This window comes from Pezoporus occidentalis, unplaced genomic scaffold (assembly GCF_034315485.1).
Source record: "Pezoporus occidentalis ecotype Australia unplaced genomic scaffold, CSIRO_AGI_Poc_V1 ctg36, whole genome shotgun sequence".
Lineage (NCBI taxonomy): Eukaryota > Metazoa > Chordata > Aves > Psittaciformes > Psittacidae > Pezoporus > Pezoporus occidentalis.
The window spans coordinates 311,636-332,607 of NW_026915591.1; the positions used below are offsets into that span (position 1 = coordinate 311,636).

The 20,972-nt window shown below is 39.3% G+C and overlaps 1 protein-coding gene across 2 annotated transcripts in view; it reads right to left on the reverse strand.

The window, feature by feature from the left end:
* The window catches only part of JAG2 (jagged canonical Notch ligand 2), a 67,948-nt gene that overhangs the window by 36,496 nt on the left and 10,480 nt on the right, over window positions 1-20,972 (reverse strand). For both annotated transcript variants that reach the window (XM_062630690.1, XM_062630689.1), the window contains exon 3: window positions 5,614-5,668. In XM_062630690.1, coding sequence (XP_062486674.1) covers window positions 5,614-5,668 — 55 coding nt within the window. The remainder of the gene's footprint in view (window positions 1-5,613; window positions 5,669-20,972) is intronic.

Here is a 20,972-nt window from a genome sequence, read left to right on the forward strand (position 1 = left end):
AGAAAGCAGTGGCACTGCTACTGCCAAGTTCAATTAACCGAGACCAAATGTGTTATCACATAGGACAAGAAGATACTAGGACATAAGATTATTGAACTGCCACAGTATTTTAGTATTTATAGATATCTACTTTGTATTTTTATTCATTTTACTCAGTATAGAAGCACAGACACTTCAGTACTAGGAGATGAGATGCCATTATAGTCAGCTGAATTAAATTATACAACAAAATTACACAATTGCTTCAGCAAATGTTAAAAATAAGCAAAGCACAGTAAGGATTAAGGGTAGACAGTGAGTAACCCCAGGGACAGAAGTCCTCAAAAGCTTTCACTACTCAAATCTGGTAACATCCTACTGCATGAGTTTTTCTAGGTGACTGCAAGCTGCAGCTAGAACTCCAAACACTATTTCAGGACAAGAAAAAGATATGAAAGCTCCACTGGTATACATGAATTTCATAACCATTTATGAAATAGCTGTAGTATTTCCAGCTTGGAGTTTCAGCATCCACTTTCTTTAATTAAGAGATTCTTTAAAATGCATGGTAAAAGAACCACCAAAACCTTGAACACTAATGGTAGTGAGATGACGTATAAACTCCAGATTATTAATATAAAACATGCCAAGCTCTTAGTAAGCAGTATCAATTTCAGTAAATAGATTTGACCTTCTTACTTTCCACTACTCATTAACCTAATTTGTTTAGAAAGTAAGTCAAAGGAGTGACTGTTTCTCACCTAGAAAGTTATTGATGGCATAGGGGTATCCTGTGCATCTGTTACCAAGGCTGCACTTCCCCCTCAGACTGTGAAAGGATGACCTAGAATTTTCAGTCACTCCAACATTAAAGAAAAAGGTACAGAAGTAGCAGACTCTAGAATGTAGTTTGTTAATGTCTTTTTCTCAAGTTTGCTTCTACTGTAAGAAAAAAAAAACCAAACAAACCAAACAACCAACTTTCTCTTAAAATTAATGAGTACTGAACTTTAAAAAAGCTGGTTTAATTAAGTATTGACAGTTTCTCCAAATATTTAGACTCAAAGCATATCTCTGCTTTAATACTAAAGTGCTATTGCCATGTATAGGCTACAACTCGTGCTTGTCTGGACTAGTCTTCATAAAACATTTTATGGCTAGACATGACACACTGAAGTCTACCCTTGTTCTTTAATTCTTATACAACAAGACCTCTGTCATCAAGCAGCACATGGTCAGTAGCAACATGGACAACAAACGTGCAAACTAGGAAAGGCTGCCTGCATTTTATTTTTGACTGAACCAGATATCTGTTATACCACCAGTCACCATTAAAAGCTTTGTGATTAGATTCAGCATCCTTTTATAATCTTATTCTTCTCTAATGACTATTGATCTGAAAAACTATAAAGAAAAAATGCTGAATCATGAGTGGTCAAGAAATTTGAACAAATAGAAAATGCACATTATTGGAGCTGTTTTCCAGCTATAAGCAACACAGGCTAATTAAAAATGGCTGCAACAGCCACTGCTATAAAAGTGTTTCCTCAAAGTGCATCAGATGGACTGAAGAACAGGCCTGAGATTATAAACCACTCCTTTGTAATAAAAATCTTATCAAGCATCTTCAGACTAAATTCAGAGTCAGTTAAACAACTGGAACAAGCATTACAGTTACTGCAAATATACCTATGCAGAACAGTCCTCTTGATACCTGGCGGTCAAGAACAGGGAAAATAACCCAACAGTGCCTTTTTTTTTTTTAAGCACTCAAAGTTTATCTTCACAAACTCCTCTGAAAAAGATTTTGAATCTTAAGAGCTTTTCCTCTGTCTTACACAAGTAAAGATAGGGCTTAACAACCTAAATAAGTAAGCCAAATAATTTACCCTGAACTACAAAAGGCATCAGGAAATCAGCTCCAAGCCATCTCATTTCTAATACTAAATTCTTAAGCACTAGAATGAAAATTCTGGTTTACTTTCAATTTAAAGACTGATCCCAAAGAGAAGCTGCATCTTCTAAAGAGATCAGTAATTGCAGGGAAGAACATGTTTGTCAAGGTTCCTCCCCCACCATGCCAACGTGTTTCTGAAGATATCCACTCTCCCACATTTAACTGTTTTGATGAAGCAAGCTTTCTCCCTGCATCTGGCTTTCCATTAAAATTCATCTTATGAACTCCCATTACTTTTAGGTCTCAGTAAAGACAATGAGCTACATAACCGAATTTGTCTGGTTACTGGCACACACTACTCAAAGCTCCCCTCCACGCATCTCAGAAGCAATAAGGCCTATTTTCCTTAATCACTAAAAAAGTTTTCTACAAGCCTTTCTAGAAAAGCAGACTGCTTTTGCACAGGTATTTGCACAAGTCTCATACAGGCTAAGACAAAGGAGGAAGGAAACCACTGCATCCCTGAGGTAGACAATCTAATGGAAGATTACTTTATACATGAAGATGCCAGCTTGCTTCATAATGGCAGTACCAGGTTATGCATTGCTAAGACCTCTGCTAGGGTCCAGAAGTTTACCTAGTCAAATGATTTACCTAGAAAGTAGCATGAACTGCTGTGACAGATGGCACAACAGGCCCTTTAAAGTGACTTTGTATTTAAGACAGTTTCCTCTTCCTGTCCCACATTCCCCCAGAGCAAACAAGTGGTAACATTATACTGCCACAAGCTTACTTCCAAGTCAGTGCTGCAGCACAGAGGAGGAAAAGCACAGGAGTAGTTCAAGAACTGGGGTCTGTAAGTCTCTTGGTTTGTAGTTTGAGGTAAGTACTGGGGAAACATTGCCCTGACAGACTGGTTCTTGAGATGGTACTTCACAGATCTCTGAGCAACCCTGCCTTGCTTTTAATGAGCACAAGGAAGGAACACAGGATGCTAGGACAGAGAGGGAGGGAAGAATGGCAACTGTTGTAAAAGCTTCAAGCTGTTCACTGGAAACTCCTCTTTCCACATTTGGCGATTTTTGTGTTTGCTTGTTACTTTGTTTGGGTATTCAGGGTAGGTTTTGGTTTGGTTCGGCTTTGTTTTGGTTTGGGGTTTTCTTAAATACCCACTTGAAAGTCCAAGCTGGAACACAGGACCTGCATGTAAGTTTCAGCCTTACTCATCCCCACTAAAGGAAAGCAAAACCTGACTTTGGAACTAACTAATCACGTTATAAACAGACTCTGGCAATTTACTTTGATTAATCTTACAGTAGCAACAGAAGACACAGGTAACCTGATCCAAAGATCAGCACAGTGTTCAGGATATGATAGGGAGTTCAGATTTCCACAGATACTCTCTTCACCCCTCCAGGATACAGATATTGTTGTCTTTTTCCTGGAGAAGTTGTCATATTCCCTTTCCTGTGCTTTTACACATGAATTTTTACTGATCTGTGCCTGTCTGACAGTTCAGTAATCCTTGCAGAAATACACAGGAAGTGTCGTTGCATCTTGACAGATTCACAAGGCAAAACCTACTGGTTTTGACCTGCCAAGACTGCAGAAGAAGGAAGAAAAAAAAACCTTTCAGCATTAAGGAATGGATTTCTTCCTAGAAATCCAACATACAAGTCTAAACTGCAGCGTGGCAAAGCAACAGGTCTCTATCATGGAATCAGTACACAGACTACAGAAGCATTTAACAGAGGCAAGTGTTTAGCTAGCGTTCTGTCAAATTGTAGGCTTACCAGCCTTCTAGGTTTCAGATGCAATACAATTTAACAGCTCCTCTCTGGTAGCCTATATTATAGGGAAATTCACCTTCCATTAGCAATTTCTCATGCAAGCTAAACTGTGTAACATGACACTTGTATAGACTCCTGTAGTTCATGGAAACTGGTAAATTAAGAAGATGGCCCACTGGGCCTCCAGAAGATGCTGTATATACTGTGGGCCGGAAGTTAGGAAAAAAAGGGTCACCAATGCAAGTCAACAGATTTATCAGCGCACGTTAAAAACCTAAAAACTACAGAAAAACTTAACACAAGCCTAAAGCAACTGTCCCCTTATCAAGCGTATTTAAATAGAAACCTGGGTTCTATATCTACAGGTTTGCAAGAGGATTCGGCAGATCACAAGACATAAATATAGCAACTTACAAGACCATTATATATTAAGCAGCTTATTAAAAACCAAAATTCACCACTTAAATGGATACAGGATAGGCTCTTCATGTTCACTCCTTTCTACACCACGTCATGAGCTGATCTGCCATTTAGAACTAAGGCACGAATATTCCAACATTTTCTGTACTAGCTACCCCTGGGTAAATTGTTCTCAAAATGGAAACTATTTAAAGGAATTAGTTTCATGTAGCACTTTGTGAACAAAACATTCAAGAGGACTCCTCCAATCTGTTGCTACATAGGATATCTAAACTTACTAAAAATTCAGGCTTACTCTGCTTAGTACTCAAGATCTCATTTTGAATACCATGTCCAGATTTGGGAAGTGCTATTCAAGGTAGCAGTGAACCAACTAACAGCAGCAACATGAACTACCAGAGATCTAACGAAAACATACCTATTACAAAAGGCTGAACCAGCTGTTAAGACAAAAGCTTAATTCTTAGAGAAGGAGGGCTCAGGAAAAAACTACAAACTCATCATGAGGTTGTCTATCATTGGAGATAGAGTATGTTAGAAGAATCTCTTAAGTTAGGAAAGTTTGCCAGGAAAATGCAAGCAGGGCTGATCCCAATCTTCAAGGAAAAGGGCCTCGAAACTCTAACATCACCTTACTATCAGTTGAGCTTCACCAATTTTTTATGCTTGATACATCTTGGTAAGAATGGCCAGGAATGAAGCAGCAGAGAATGGAACCCATTAGAAACTGATCATGATATGGGACATAAATCTTTGCTATCTTAATGTCCAAACACTTATCTTCCTCTATATTGATCCCAGCCAAGATCAAATAGTTCATCCTTAACCACAATGAAAATCTGAAATTCACTTAAAACTTGTAGCCAAAATCATTATTTGAAGCAGGTTTGTAAACCAGTACTAAGGAGTAGGCTCAAGCTGGAGTCCTACTTTTGTAACAACAAGGCAACCAGCACCTTCACATGATTTTTGAAGTATTTAGGCAATAATCTTGCTTTTCCTTCAGATCAGTAGCCCTGCTCTGATACCGAGCATTACATTTTCAGACTATAAATGCAAGGTAACTTTCAGTACTTGGGGAGAAACAGGAATTATCCCATTACTTTCATCACAAACATCAAGCATGGTTTCTTTATCAGAAGCAAGAACGCTTATTTGTTTACCTGATCATGAAAAGTATTGCACAACATGGTTACAGGTAAACTGAGAAAGACTTTAAAATGCAGCTCTGCAGCACAATTTTCCTTAAAAGAAAAAAAAGGCCTACCATGATTTTTAAACATTTTTCTTTTAAAGCTAATTATTAAAGTATTACAATATTGACTTACTATTCTCCATTCTTTTTCCTATCATCAGTAATTTTTCACTGTTCCTAACCCAATATTCACTGCTTCGATTTACAGATGCCCTTCACTTAGATAGCAGGCGTACATTCAGACGAATTGCAGCAGCACACCACTTCTCCCCTCTCCAATCTGTGTACCTACAGCACAAAGTGAAAATCGCAATTTTTATATAAATACTCACCAGCTTTTGTATCGTTGTCCCAATCCCATGCTTCTATTATTAATGTGAATGATCTCTGAAAAGAAACAAGACACCAGTTAGACAGTAATAAAAAACTACTGTTATAAACCAGACAAACAATGATTTGGAATAAGCAGATACTGCTGCTACAAGAAAGCCAGCTGAAAGCTGTTAACGTTTTCACTTCTCTGCTGCCATGTGAAAGCCCTTGAAGGCATCTTCTCAAAAGCATGGAATGTAACAGCATTAAAAACCATGGGGCAAAGGATGCTAACAGCAAAACAAAAACATCCCCACACACTCCAAGGACTGAATTATTATTCTCCTCCCACTCATCCTCAGCTTTGCTCAGCCACAGAAATAATTTTCATAAGTAGCCCTAAGGTTTGAATGAAGTGAGGGGTTCTTAACACTGGGAAACAAGTAGGATACTTAAGACTTGGCAACAAAGATAAAAAAAAAAGGGAATAAAATCAGAGCCATCCTTTAGAAAGCACACAAAAGATCAGTCTATATAACTGATCGATTTGCTGCTTTCTAGAAAAATATAAAGAAGAAACACACAAAAGACCACCCTGCATCTATAAAGAATTTAGACTTCTGATGAAAGGGTTCATGTGAAAAATTGACCTCCAAAAGACAGGAGAAATGTAACTGTTAAAGGAAGCACACCCAGTAGTATACTTTTCCCTGAGGAAAGAAAAACATTTCAGACAATTTAAAAAATTATTTGTAAAAAAAAAAATTGTCTTTATTTCACACTAAAGCAAGGCTTCAGGCATCTTAGTTTTACAAAGAAATATGCAAGATAGATACTGACATCCAAATACTAAATTTTTTCCGAAGTTACTACATGCACACATGTAATGTTTACCTGGTTTGCGTTTCCTTGTTGTCCAAGTTAACATTGGGATTCTCACATACATTTAAAACCTAGCAAAAAGCCTCTAACAACAGAGAAAGTTACTGCACCACTATCCCAAAACCCTCATATACACATCTCTGCACTCAGATGAAAGCCACACCAAAACCTGAAACCGAGTACTGCAGAGCCAAGCATTAACGTGCACAGAATCCACAGGCTGATGATCTACAAATTCACATGGAAAGAGCACCTTGTTAGGAGGAGGATTATGTAAGAATTCAGTTATCTTTCCTAGGGTGCTTAGGATTATTTAATTCTTACATCAGAAGATGTATATTTTTTTACTTTGAGATAGCTCATCAGCGCTTTGTATGCCCCTCACCTCCCCACCAAGGAGGGTTGATCGTAACACTGAAATGTTCCCATTTTAGAACAGCAGCTGCAAGAATAAAGATCAGTGCAGCACCCTAAGCAGAAAGGCTCTTTGCCCAAGGTCTTTCGTGACTACAGCAAGGGATCAGTCTATTCAGAAATGTTACTTAACCGAGTATGTATTTTCCTACGGCTTAGTTATAGAAACATATAAACCACAAACTATGCCTTTTAAAAAGACTCTCTTCTGTACTTTCAGCTTCAAACAAATATTAGGGAAGGTGTTTTTCCATCACTGAAACAGATAGAAAGTTTAGTGGCAAGCATTTAGATTATGCTGAAGGAAGGAGGGCAAAAAGGAAACTCAGCAGTTGCAACACTGGACAGAGGCATACTTGAGCTTGAACTGCCTTTGGAAAAGGGCAACTGATAGACGAGCTGAGAAAGTAAAGGCCTCTGCTTGTGAGGTATGACAACACAGCACAACCCACAGCTCCACACATTTCTGGAAAACAAATGTTAATGGAGCATTTCAGTATCTTCACCCTCCAACTCCCTGCTCTACCTTGTCCCCCAAAACTCACATTTAGGGAAGGATAGGTAGGGTCCTACTGTACTCTGAAAACACTACCTGCACCCCTCTACCTAAACTGCTACCTGAAAAATAGATGTAGAGTGAATAGTATTAGAAAATAACATGCAACATTGCTCTAATTTTATTTTCTGGCAAGTGCAAGTCTCCTTATTTGGCGAGGAAATTGTTAGCCTAGGCAGAACTCTGCAAATCAGCACATGATCTAAACCTTTGTTATCCACCTCTCCTGCCTTTAACAACTGATCTTCTAACATATCCCTCAGTTTTCCTGTGTTACACTGATTCATATTTGAAGTACAAAATGGTGCTCAAGTGCTTCCAGATGTCCACTTGCTCATCTTATGTAAGGGCTGGTCTTCTCTACTGCAAATTGGCTGTTTCATCTGACTGCCCACATAGGCTAAGGCAGAAAAAAAAAAAATCTAAGCTGGACTTGCTGTCTTAGGAAACAGTTAACTATGCCTTCCCATCATTCCACTTGAGAACAGATTTGTATCTTTGCCTAGGATGCTAGGAAATTTTTGTGGGTAAAGAGAGTTCCACGCAATACACTGTTCCAGCATGCTCATGGTGGAAGGTATAAATAGGCATTCTGCTAGTTTTAGGACACTTGAAGTAAGGAGTCCCATAGCCCCGGTGGCAAATCCAACCATCTAAGCTGCCACACACTCTCTAGTTGAAAGTATTCCTCTACTACTCTATAGTTCCAAGATGTGGAACAACTGAATTTCTGGCCAAATAACAGACCCCTGAAGCCCACACTGCCTCCTGGTGGCAGGCAGGGCAGGGACACAGCTCTGCAAGCCCCATGTTGCACAGGCCTGGTCTCAAGCTTTTGTCATCCTCCCACTAGCGACCATTAAAAACTGTAAGCCCAGCTATAAAAAGCTTAAAGAATGTACATAACGAAGACAATCTTTTTGCTTACTGCTATCCCACAGCCTCAGTTTCCTCATGTCTACTTATGGGTAACAGGCTAGCACTTGCGGATTTACATATGAGTAATGGAGTGCAGCAGCATTTCAGGAAGGCTTCTAGTTATACTTGCAGGATATTAGAGATGTTACTCAAATGGTAGTAAACGGTATTGATGGACAAATGCATGTTTCCTGGAAGATCCATTTCAGCTGGGACAGTTCTCAGTTGTGCAACTTCCTGCTTTCTCCTACAGTTACACAGTCACCCTTCAAAACCCCCTTAAAAGAAACAGTAAAAACAATCGTGAGAGAAACTGATTTTTGTGGTTATTCTGCCTCTAGAGAAGACAGTTAAGGTTACCAACCCAACTTGATTATCTCTTCCTCACCTCCAGCTAGTCAATAACTTTAAAGAAGAATTCCTCTCTGTGGTAGCACATTGAATCATCATGTTACAATTACTGCGCCTCAAAACAGGAAACTGATTCTTAACCTCCCGATTCAAACACCACCATCACCACTCCCCCCTCAGAAGTATCAAGTCTCACACTAACCTTCTGCACTTCAAAGCAGCTAAAAATTTATGAAGAAGCATCCATGTTGCTGAACACATTCATGGTACGCTGCACTGAGAGCTTTCCAGTGAGTGCTCAACTATCAGAAACATGCTTGACTACCAAAAACATTTATTAATTGAAATTATAATATGCATACACTCACCCATACTGTCACCTTGTCCAATAAAACCAAAGAGCTATAGGCTGAAAAACACTAACGAATATAAATTCTGAAGAATATTTTGAGCTTACATAATGGACACTCATTTATAAAAAGTTCTACCGTTGCCTTGTATTAGCCATTATTTGTATGGAATTCTAACACAGACTACCCAGCACACCCTCTGCTAGCATCAGCTGCAAGTAATTCTCCTACAGTACAGATACTTACACCAGACAACACCTTCCTTCAATTGTACTTACAATAAACAATGACAGAACTCACATGAATTTAGCTTTTGTCCAGAATATAAGGTCTGTCCATACTGCAAAATCTTTAAACCCATCACATCATCCAGTGGTGTATTAGCTCTTTGATGTGTCTTTAATAAGAACAGGTTAGCTTAAAAACTATTTAAAGTACAAAGTTCTCCACAGAGACTACTGATACAGATGTGTGTCTAGATTCCTGCATAAAGCTAACAGAAAATTCTACAGTTTTCTACCAAGTATCCTAAGAATGCCCCAAATTCACGAGCCTTTTATGAATAATGCACATACACAAATACACTCACTTCTTTTCTAACTTGCACAGAACTTGCTACAGGGCGATATGACTAGCACCTCACAACAGCAGGACATGCACATTCCAGTCTACTCTCATATATCAAAAAAGCTTTGTGAAGTAGCACCTAGTAACAAACAATATTTAGAAAATATTTGAAAAGTGACCATGTCACAGACTGGAGTGGGAGTGGATAAGGTAAGGGTGAGCATACAGCACTGAAAATACATTTGATCCTAGCCACCAAAGTCAGTAGATTTGTCTTCCAGAAAGAATTAAACATGACAACATTTGTGCTTATCAAATAAAAAAAAAACCCAGAGGACGTTAAGGCTACCAGTCAGAAGAGCATCAGCACACTTCTCCAAAGGAGTACAGCTTTATGAAAGAACCATTTGGCAGGAGTTAAATAAATAGATATGCCAAGGAGTTTGGAAAGATACAAATTAAGCATGTTTATCCTGGTTATGCTGCTTCTGTTGTTCTGGTTTTTTTTTTGTGTGTGTCCCCCCCCCAGGATTGGTGTTGACAAAAGCAACTTCAAAGCATTATTCCACTGTTTACACTAAACAAAACACTCCCCAGCGACCTCCTTTCTGGGGAGGGGGGAAACAAGACCTGCAATAGTGGTTTGGCACTGTCTTTTCGTGAACTATTACCTTGGTATTTGCAAAGCAGCATTTAAAAGGTGGGATTTTATTTTTTGCCAACCGGCCATGTCAGATTTTTTATCCCAGAAAAGATGATCAATCTGCAGACAGCCCTTTCAGTCCAGCATAGAATTTAAATTCTCCAAGTCTGAAAAATGCAAAAAAGTGAAGCTTGAATTTTCTGCATTGATAACATGCTATTGTGTATTAAAATACTTTTATTCTAACAGACAAAGAATTATCAGTTTCGTCTGAATAAAAGGACTGATGAGAGTTCCTACAAAGAAAAACCTCAAAAGAAATCAGGAATCAGCTATGAAATAAAAAGTGTGGCTCCTAAACAAATCCAGAGCTCACCTTCTCTTCCTGTTCCACAGTCACAGAGTAAACACAGGGTTTCATCAAAAGACAATATAATTTCCTTTCAAACCTCAATCAAGGATAGGCAACATGTGGTTTTGAACATTCCTTCTGTAAAATCAGGTCCAAAACCAGCAGTGTATCACTATTCTTATTACTAGTCTAGTTTTTTTTGTGACTTCTGGAATAAGTAACAACATTCCTTGCAACCAACTCCATTAAGTCTTGATCAGCACAGTCAACTCTCATACTTGGTTTCCTTGTGAAGCAAGCACAGGTCTGGGGGCTTCCCCCCTACCTTTTTTCAGCACTTCTCCCCCTCCCCCCAGGCAGTCTGCTTCCCATGGAAAAAGCTGACTTCAAGGCAAGCATATTCCACTTCCTTCCCCAGGAGCACTGCAGCAAGTTCTTACAACTTCCTCATGACTAACTCAGAGGTCCAAAGGGAGTACAGAAGAAAAGAAGATAGATTCTAAGAAGGTCCAGGACTCATCATCAACACAAAGATGTTTTAATAGCAGACAGACGGAACAAGCCTGCAGGTCAGTCTTTTAGAAGCAGATGTTATAAAACCATAATGGAGACTTCTACTGAAGGAATAAATGTTCCCCATTGAGGGGAAGTGGAGGAGAGAGGGCTGTTTTTTGAAACTTGTGGGCCACATTCACATGCAAGAATTTGTCTGCTGAACTCAAGAGACCATTTCACCACACCAAATTATAAAGATGCCTATCCTCTAAACCTTCATTTTTCATTTGAGAAGTAAGCACCACCGGCATAGCAAGTCCTAAACAAAAGCCTTCCCTTTAGAAAACATGGCTAAACAGCCCCATTTTGTTAGGAGTGCTGTGGAAGGCCAGGGCAGAGTACTGCAAACAGCAGCAGCAGACGGCAGAAAGCAGTTGAGCAAGTTGAAGTTTTCTATTTGAGAGTAATTACTGCAGTTATATTCCTCTTGGCCCTGTCACAAAAGCAAGACAATGTTTACAAACTTTGGAGCCCTACTGTTGTGTGAGGGTGACTCCTCATAAATCAGCTCCACCTGATAATGTTTAGGAAGCCTGCAAAACCAGGAGGAGAGGGGGCTACTTTTTGCCAAGGTTAACAGCCAACAAGCTGGTATCTCCACCTACACGAATTTGAACACTTCATTCTCCTCCTCCCCCAAAGTAAGTTAAGTCAAAACTGGAGGGGTGTGTATGTGTGCACACATATGGGGCGGCAGGGGGAAACCTAGATGTCTAGACTATTAAGACTCATTTCATTGCAAAAGGAGCACAAATAAAAACAACAGGTGAATAAGTCAAAATTAACAGCCAGGTAGATACTCACCTTCAGTTAAAGAAAATTACCCAGCAACTAGGTAGAAGAGTCCTACCATCAACCAGCTGCATGCATCTAAAAGATAAAACAACTTCAAGGAGGAGCTCAAAGGGGTATGTCAACATCAAATTGGCAGTGCCTACTGCTTTGTGAAACAGGACTATAGCATGCTTCTTTTCAAGGTGATCAAGCTACTAGATCATGACATACCTATACCTTAACAGACTATGCATCTGTAGAAAGATCTTCAAGTGAAGGCTTGAAGATACTCTGATCCTTGTGCAATGGCAGACTGCAACAGGAGTTTCCCAATATGAGGGGGTCTTGACATACCACAGGACAGCAAGCATTTTACCTGTAGCATTCTAAAAATCATCTGAAGACACATAGTAGCTTTAGCTAATGCCTGTAGAAACAATGACCCATTTTCAGGTAGATCACAGAAGGCCAAAATGCCATGACTGACTAGAGCTCCTCAAGGGAGCACATCAATACAGCCACCTCGGACCACACACAAAGCAAAGGGAAAACTCTCTGGAGATCCATCTACGGAAGAAGCTAAACCACGGGAAGAGAGATTCCACAAGCTTCTCATATCCTAGCACCCTAGACAAAAACCCAAAGCAAATCTCAGCCAATTCAACCTTGTGACAAGTCTTAGAAACAGAGTATTTGTTCCCAGTACCTAAGTACTGGCCCTGACCTTTTGCAGCACCCTCTGTCAGACAGCTGCAGCAGGCAGAGCAGCAGTATCCCTGAGTAAATGGGAAGCACACACCTCACTAAGTTTCCACAGTGCCAGAAGCAAGTCAGTAGCTTCTTTCTTAGAAGGTCTGCAGGAAATATGACCAGGCAGTAGTCATGCCTGGAGTTCATCTGAAGAAAAGCTGTTCTGCTAGCTACTCTCAGGTCACAGGACACAACAGGTTCTTGAAGAGCCCATCCCCATTCTAAAGCAGGGCCTTTCACCATTACACACATAGCAGCAGTGCTAGTCCTATGAAATAGAAGCAATTCCTGCCTCTGCTTTTTATAGCTATCTGCTATTCATCTCCACCCTACTCCATTCCCCCATCCCCAACCCCAGCATGTACTCATTTCTGCTGCACTCAAGGAGATTAAGTTCCAGCTCTGAAGTCCAAACTGTCAACTGTGGTCACTTCAATTTGAGCAAACAGCATAGGATTGACTTCCTAAACATTTATTTTCCTTACACTTTCAGAACAACAACAACAACCACCAATGAAAACTTAGCTACTCAGGTACACAGGCTCCAGTCATAACCTGACTTTGCTATGATTTTCCAGCAAGAAAGAAGAAAACCACTATGTTTAATACCAATCCATGCTATCAGCTACCACGTTTACCAGTTTTGTTGAAACACTTCTATATTACTGCAAATGTCTTCCATTTCTGCCATCTCTAGGGACCTCCTGTGCCACAGGTCTCAACAAAAGTATTGGTTTCTAAAACTAATCAACATATCAACAATGACACAGATGATTTTTTTCCCCCCACTGAATGAGCAAGCATAATGCTTATTAAACAAGTAAACAATATAATCTTAGCTGAATGATCAGGAACTACAATTTTATGCTAGTGACTAGCAAAGTGGCATTCTAGGAAGCCTTTAAACTAGTTCTTCGAATAACATACACAGTTTCATCTTACCATGGAAAGAGAGAAATAATTGGCATCTTTTAAAGAATTCTATGTACCAGCTGTCAGAAGAGCAGTACAATATTTCAAATCTTGTGATTTGAACTTCTGACTCTGCTGAATGTAAAATGATTTTCAGAGAGCCCCACAGAACCCTGCGTTAATACCTGTGACTTTGTTCTTCTGTGCAAATTTGTACTGATGAGCAAAGCTTCAAAAAAATATATCTTGTGACCTGTCAATTCCATAAACAGATACTCCTTCAACCCACGAAAGCCAAAAGCTCAACACAAGTTCTTTGATCAGATCCCAGTATGAGATCTGCTTCCCACCCTCATCCATGCCTTGACTACTTAATATTCAGAAGTGATCTGGAAAGTACACCCTGGCTAGAACAGGAGACTAGAGAATCAAGGAAGACTACATTCAGTGTTATGCCACTGTATGATTCTGTAGCTGAAGATGGAGTGAAGCAGTGTGGCTCTCCTCCCTCTCCCAAGAGAGGGTATGAGTAACATTGCCCAAGAGGGGAGATGTTAGAAATCAAAGTCAAAAGAAAAGCAACAAGAAGGAACAAAGAATCAAATCACCTCCTTGGAAGGAATGAAAAAGTTGGTCAAAAGTCCTCAGCCTGAAAGACAGACAGCAGAAGTATGTGATAGAGGCCCACAATGCTACAAAAGGCTATAGGGATGGTTAGAAATAGATCACGTCTTCTTGTTCCTGACACGAACTGAAGGGCATCAAACTAAGCCAACAGGCGCCATGGTCAGAAGAACAGAAATAAGAGAAGACGGCAGTTCATACAAAGCTTGGCAGAGTGTTACACAGGTGACCTAAGGCTGAAGTGGTTTTAGTAGCTTTTTGGATCCAATGGCAGACTGAGATAAAAATACTCTGGAGAAACCAAAACTAGTTCATGAAATTCCCAGGTTGAAACAAAGCTTGGGAGAAGAGAAATTTTCCATATTCTTGCCCTTAGCCTTCCATGAACATTATTTTCCCTGAAGTCTGCTTTCAGCATGGGTGCTGTTCTGAAGCAATTATTCCACTTTTTCTGACATTAGAACAAGAGTAGTAAAAAAACTCAAACCAGCAAGTTACACTGTGGAATCTTGCATGCCTGCCTGAGACATTATTATCTATCCCAGGGTAATAAAAATTATGACCAAGGAACTTTACAGGAAAAAGGGAAGCCAGGAGAAACAAAAGAGAGTTCTAAGTTAGATTTATAATTATGGACTCAGAACTCCTCTTTGGATTTTTCAATTATGACTTCTGTCACAGATTTCAATCAAGGTTCTCCTTTCTGCAATACTGATGTCACATAAAATAATTGGAAAAAAAAAAATCAAACCATGTATGCAATAGATGCAAAGCAAGCCAAGTACCTGTTGCAGTAGATGCAACAAATGCTATTCAAAAAAAGACAAGCTGAGCTAGAGCTATTAACAGGGAGATCTTAGTATTTGGAATAAATGGATAGAGGACAATAGGCTTCTGAAAGCTCCCCTAAGGAAAAGGTAATCCAGACTGTCTTTTAAGAGTGATTAAGTCAGGTGACACAAAGCAGAACATACTGTCATCCAAGCCAAGACAAGAGGAATGCACAAATACAGCAAGCATTTTCCATTTAGTAACTAGTTGAAGATTGCTAAGTGCCAAGTGAAACACTAAGCTTACCGATTTTATAGCATTTTTTCAACACTAAAATCTGTCAGTACATCTGTGATAAAAACCGGTATTCATCTTGCGGGAAATAAAACTGAGGTTTACAAAGAAAGGCAACTGAAATAACTAGGCAATTCATCTCCAAATTTCAGCTATCTTCTTTACAGTACTCAAAACCTACTGTAAACCTTTCTATTTAGCATGGATAAAGGCTGGTGCTAGCCCTAGTTACTCTTTCTCCACTAAGAAAGTGATTCTGCACTATGTTGCTGAGCCAAGTATCACAGTTCCAGACAGACACTAGCTGCAGAGCAAGCAAGAAGTAGCTCCCGCATTAAAAGCTGGACCTCTTAGTCACTCAGGAGCCAGCCTGTCTAAAAAGGAAAAAACCCTAAAATCAAACAACAAACCAACAGCTTTCAAAAAACCACTTATGTTCTCCAGTGGGAATTAGGGAAAGAATAGAATAGAAAGGGTGAAGATCAGGTTAGTATGAGGGGCAAAAAAGCTGTGAAGTCAAAAGCATCTGTGACAATCTGTAAATACCAGCTAACAAGAACTTTGAAGCTGGAAAGGAATATAAAGTGACAAAAGTCACAGATTTACTGCAGAATTATCCCCAACTTGACCGAACTACCTCAAATGCAACACTGCTATCTGTCAAACCTGCCTTCAAATGTTGTAAAGAATCCTTGTCTTTACTCAAGATACCAGACAAACTACAGGAAGATCCAGTCTCTTCAGAGCAAGCCATATTAACAGCCTAGATTTCTAAAAAATGCTCCTAAATACACTGCACAGATACCTAAAGTACTCTCAATAAGGTATACCCACATGGCCCCTTGGCATCTGCTGCAATAGCTATGTACCTGCCAGTGCTATAGGCTCAGCCGAGGCTTCAGACAACACAGATTCAGGATTTGAGTTGAGATCAGAATCCTCAGTGACTGCAGGAAATCAAATTTTGAACCAAAATGAATAAGGACTGGGAAGGAGGAATAAAGACACCACAGGCCTTCTAGAGTCATAGCTACTGAAGTAAACCTATTTTAGGTAAACTTCTTTGATTTAAACTTTTGCACACTGTCCAGTAGGAGAAAAAATGCCTTTTGTTCAGTACCTACAGAAGACCTTCTCCTTCAGGTCTCTAAAGTCATTAGAAAAGACTTGCAGAAACTCAGTACCACTCAGTAAGTCAGTAAAGCTGTTTTTCTTCTACGTAAAGGAAATCCATCCCTCCACACACATTCTAATCTGCAAAGAGCACAGCAGATTTTACTTGCCTCTTGGAGGAGATTCTTGTATCTGTTGGACAAAGGCCTAGTGTCCCCCCCCAAAAGCTTTAGGCATGTGGAAGATGGGCCTCAAAAAGGACAGCTTCTCCCAGTTGCCAGCTCTTCCACATCGGCCTGAGCACTGAAACGCTCTGTTCATCATGACCACTGTGGAAGAATAACTAACACTACTGAGAAGGGTGATATGTAAACAAAGTAAAAGCTACCTGGAAAGAGACTTAAACCACTCTGCTCATCACTTAGCTTTGTTTCAAACAGCTGATCAGAGTGATGAGCACAGAACATGAAAGACTAATACAACCAGCAAATACCAGTGCTCAGAAGCAGCATTAGTTACCCTTCCTACTGCTACAGCTCCTCTCTGCTAGTCAATTTACCTAGCACATCTATATACTTGAAATTTTTAAGCAACCTGATTAGAAGCTAACTGATCTTTAAATATCCTTTAATATAGGTGTTATTGTGTCTGTTCTCAAAAGCAAACTAGGATATAAAATAGCATCAGCAAGCTTTCCTTCTATACCTTAGAAGAAATTACATAGTAGAAAAGCCAGCCAATTACCAAAACTAAACTATTTTAAATATAACAGCTGCTAAAGCAATAGAATTTGGTATGGTATACTACAACCATAGCATACAAAGAAGAGATGTCTTACCCATTTACCTGAGTAAATGCCACACACAGTTTGTGTTGTACCTGTCTCTCAAACATGAGAGCCTAGAGCAACCTCCCCAGGTTTTGTTTCTCTTTTGGCAGTTCTAAAGCAGAAACAGTAGGAAGGAAAATTAATCACACCTGCACCAGTATCAACCCTGCAAACCTGATAGAATCTTAATAGCAGCCTACCCTCCCATCCTATTCAGGAAGAACACAAGGTGTTGATTTTTAATTTAAATTAGAAATTGAGATGAAATTGGAAGCTATACACAAAAGAATAGCAATTCCAGCAGATGTTCCTCTGCTAATATCCAATTTTAGTGGACAAAAAAAAAACAAACAAAAAACAAAAAACCCCACTGGTTTAGAGAGAGGGTCACAGGATAAGCTTCAATAGTCATTTTGCCTGATCATTACACAGAAGAAAACAAACAAGCTATTTACCTCTTAAGATACTTTCATGATTTCACAACTATTAAGATAGTCCGCTCCACAGCTGGAGTTTCCAGAAATCCACTTAGTTAATCCAAAGAACAGAAGAAAGTATTGATGAAATTAGAGAAGAGAAAAAAGCTTTTTAGAACAATATGTGTACACCACCAGACAGTTTTATTAGATTTAAGCAGAAGCTTTCAGCCTGGCTACCACCTTTGAACTGTTTCAGACAAACCTGATATTAACCAAGCATCCACATCCTACTATTTTCCTAAGACTTGGAAGAAATCCAAGATAAATTAAGCCCGTTATACATATACTTTCTTGCTGCATTAATGAAAGTGTAGCTAGTCTCTTTTGAAGTATATGTAACAACCATGAAGACCCATTAAGAGTTAGTGCAAGACTTGTTTTATGCTAATATTTAGAATTCAAAGATGAACTGGTAATTAATACTGTTCTTCCCCTCCCCTACACACTCCATGTGTCACAGATATTAGTGTCCTCTGGGCACTTCAAGCGAGGCATCATTATAATTTCAACTTGAAGTCAAGAGGGAATTTAACTAACTATGTAATAACATACTTTAATTATTGTTCTAAACCCAGAACACCTGCATGCACTCTCTTTTGTATTGGAAATATGCATATTAAAAAGGTAGGCAAATACCAAAAAAAAAAAAAAAGATCCCCAAGTTCTACATATGCAAAGTTTCTGGGAACAGAGTGCTGTTTTAATCTTAACCCTTTTAAATAATGTTAGATGTGATAGCACTGCAATCTTCCCTTTTCTTTTTGAAAAAGCAAATGCCCTCAAAACCAATTCAAGCTAATGAGCTTAGAAGTCTTGCCCAGGGAAGAGGAGAGGCCTGTACTCAACCTTTATTCCTAAGGGAACACAGATTAAGGCACTGTTTTTCTAAATCCTCTTCAAATCTCCCATCAGTCCTAGCCAACTGAATCAACTCTAGAGCTAGCTAGCAGCATCAGTCCCACCTGACAGAGGACAGGTGAGGCAAAGACTTTGCTGTCCCACAGTGATAGCAACAGCTGACTGATTAAACACCCATATAGCTCCAAACAAGATGCAATCTTTTTCTCCAAGGGCATTAGCTCTGAGCACAGGTATCATCATAGGTGTTTTCACTGTAAAAGAACACAAATGTCTAGGTTTTACTGCTACATGAGTTGCACAACAGTTTCACTCAATCTCAAATTTTCAAAAGAGACTTTTCAAACAGTTTGCAGATTTCCTCACAGCTAGTAACAAGTGTCAGTCCAGAGAAAGGATATAATGCACTAAGGCTGTCCTTCACTTGGTCTCCCAAATGAACACCAGCCCAGTTCTGAATTTCTGCACATGCTAAAGAGACTGGCAGAGAAACAAAGAAAGAAAACACCTTATTTCATCTTCACAGACACCTCCTCATCTTCCCTTACACCCTCCCTCAGCAATTTGGACCAGGACACTGCAGACAAAACCAAAGCTGTATGTGTGTCTTACTGTTCTCCATGAATTTACAGGAATAAGTTGAGCAGAAAAAAAAGTCACCACTGTAAAACACAGTGTAGTTCTTTAATGTAGACCAACACACAAAAGGAATTTAAAGGATTAAACAGGGATTCTGCACACAAATATGAGCACTTAAATATATGCTGTAGCTCCAGAGTTTAGTCGTGAAAATTCTAAATTCATATGTATGCTCTCAAAACAAATACTTGTATCATATTTGAACAACAGGACTCAATCTCCTGAAAATACCTCATGGCTGCAGTAATCCTCTATCCCATGTCTGCAGCACCAACCACTATGTTGTATTTAACTACTATTAAAAGCAAACTACTTACAGCAGCAAATAAACACAGCATACAACAGCCTATGTAGACTACAATTACATGGTATCCATTTGAATATATGCCAACCAAGGCTTGAAATCAATCACCATAACGGCCTCAGAATTTTAATATCAAATCATGTCTTTCAGATTAACAAACCGGAGGGGATCTGACATAGCTTTGTATTGCTACAAATCAGACAAAACTCACGGACTGGCATGCCTTCAGAAGGAAAGGTTTGTAACAAGTACAGCAGAGTACACATAACACCCTCTGAAAGCAGGCGCTTGCCCTGTAAATTTAGTCTAAGCAAGTGAATAAGAGTGCTTCTCTATTTTTTTCCCTTCTCCTCCCATCAACATGGATATGGAACCTATGAAAGGGATATTATCTCAGCAAATCTTCAAGTTAATTTCATCCTTGACCCCTAGTTACTCCTCTGGTGGGAGCCAATCCTACAGCTTTCCTCATAAGGAAGAGCATTAATGGAAAAAAAGAATAAAGCCATATAAAATAAGCCAACATTAAAATAACCTGGAGACTAATTTTGCTAGTCCAAAACTGGGCTCGTAACTCAAGAATGTTCTAGCAAATACTATTCAGTTTCTTTAGTATTTCATTTGCCACCAACTCTCACTGCTCTGTCTTCTCCAGATTCCTTGGCTAGCTGAAGTTTCACAGACTACCAGATCTTGAAAATTCATCCTAAAGGCTTAGGGACAAACAAAGTATCACTAATAGCAAGCTGCCACAAGTCAAGACTCTCTTTTCCTGCCAGCTAAAGCTTATTTCATTTACCTTACATTTGTGGTGATCTGGGAGTAGATATGAACAGATTGACAAGAGCTGTTAATACGCAACAGTTTGTTCTTCTACGCAAGCCCTGTGACAATTACATTCTGACAGTCCGCAGTTTAAGTCCAGGTCATGCAGAGTTATCAAAAAGGGATCTGAAATCTGAAAATCAACCTCTCAAGAACTGCTATCGGTTGGGTTTGAGAAACCACTTTCCCTCTAACTCTTAAACAGCAAGAAAAGATATGAAGTGACTACAAACTGTAAACCATACAATCCCAAAGCTAACACAGCTTAACAGCAAACATCACAAGGCACTGAAGGGGCACTAAATATTTGACAGGCAGCATCATAAGTATGTATGCAAGTCTAAGTGTTTCAGTTTCTCTACTTCCTTCCCTTTCTCACTTTCTGATAGAAGAAAGTACTGGTCTGTGTGTATGAATCACTGAAACAATACTTTGTTCTACAAAGTTTTCCAACAGCCAAACACAACACTAAAGAATTTTGTGCCTATTTATAAACATATGGTTTAAACAACAGTTTATAACCAACACAGGAGGTGCTATCAGTTCACTATTGTGTACAAAACCTAGTCACTAGTGCAGGGCAGCAGATGGCTATATCTGTTCTTAGTCCAAGTAAACA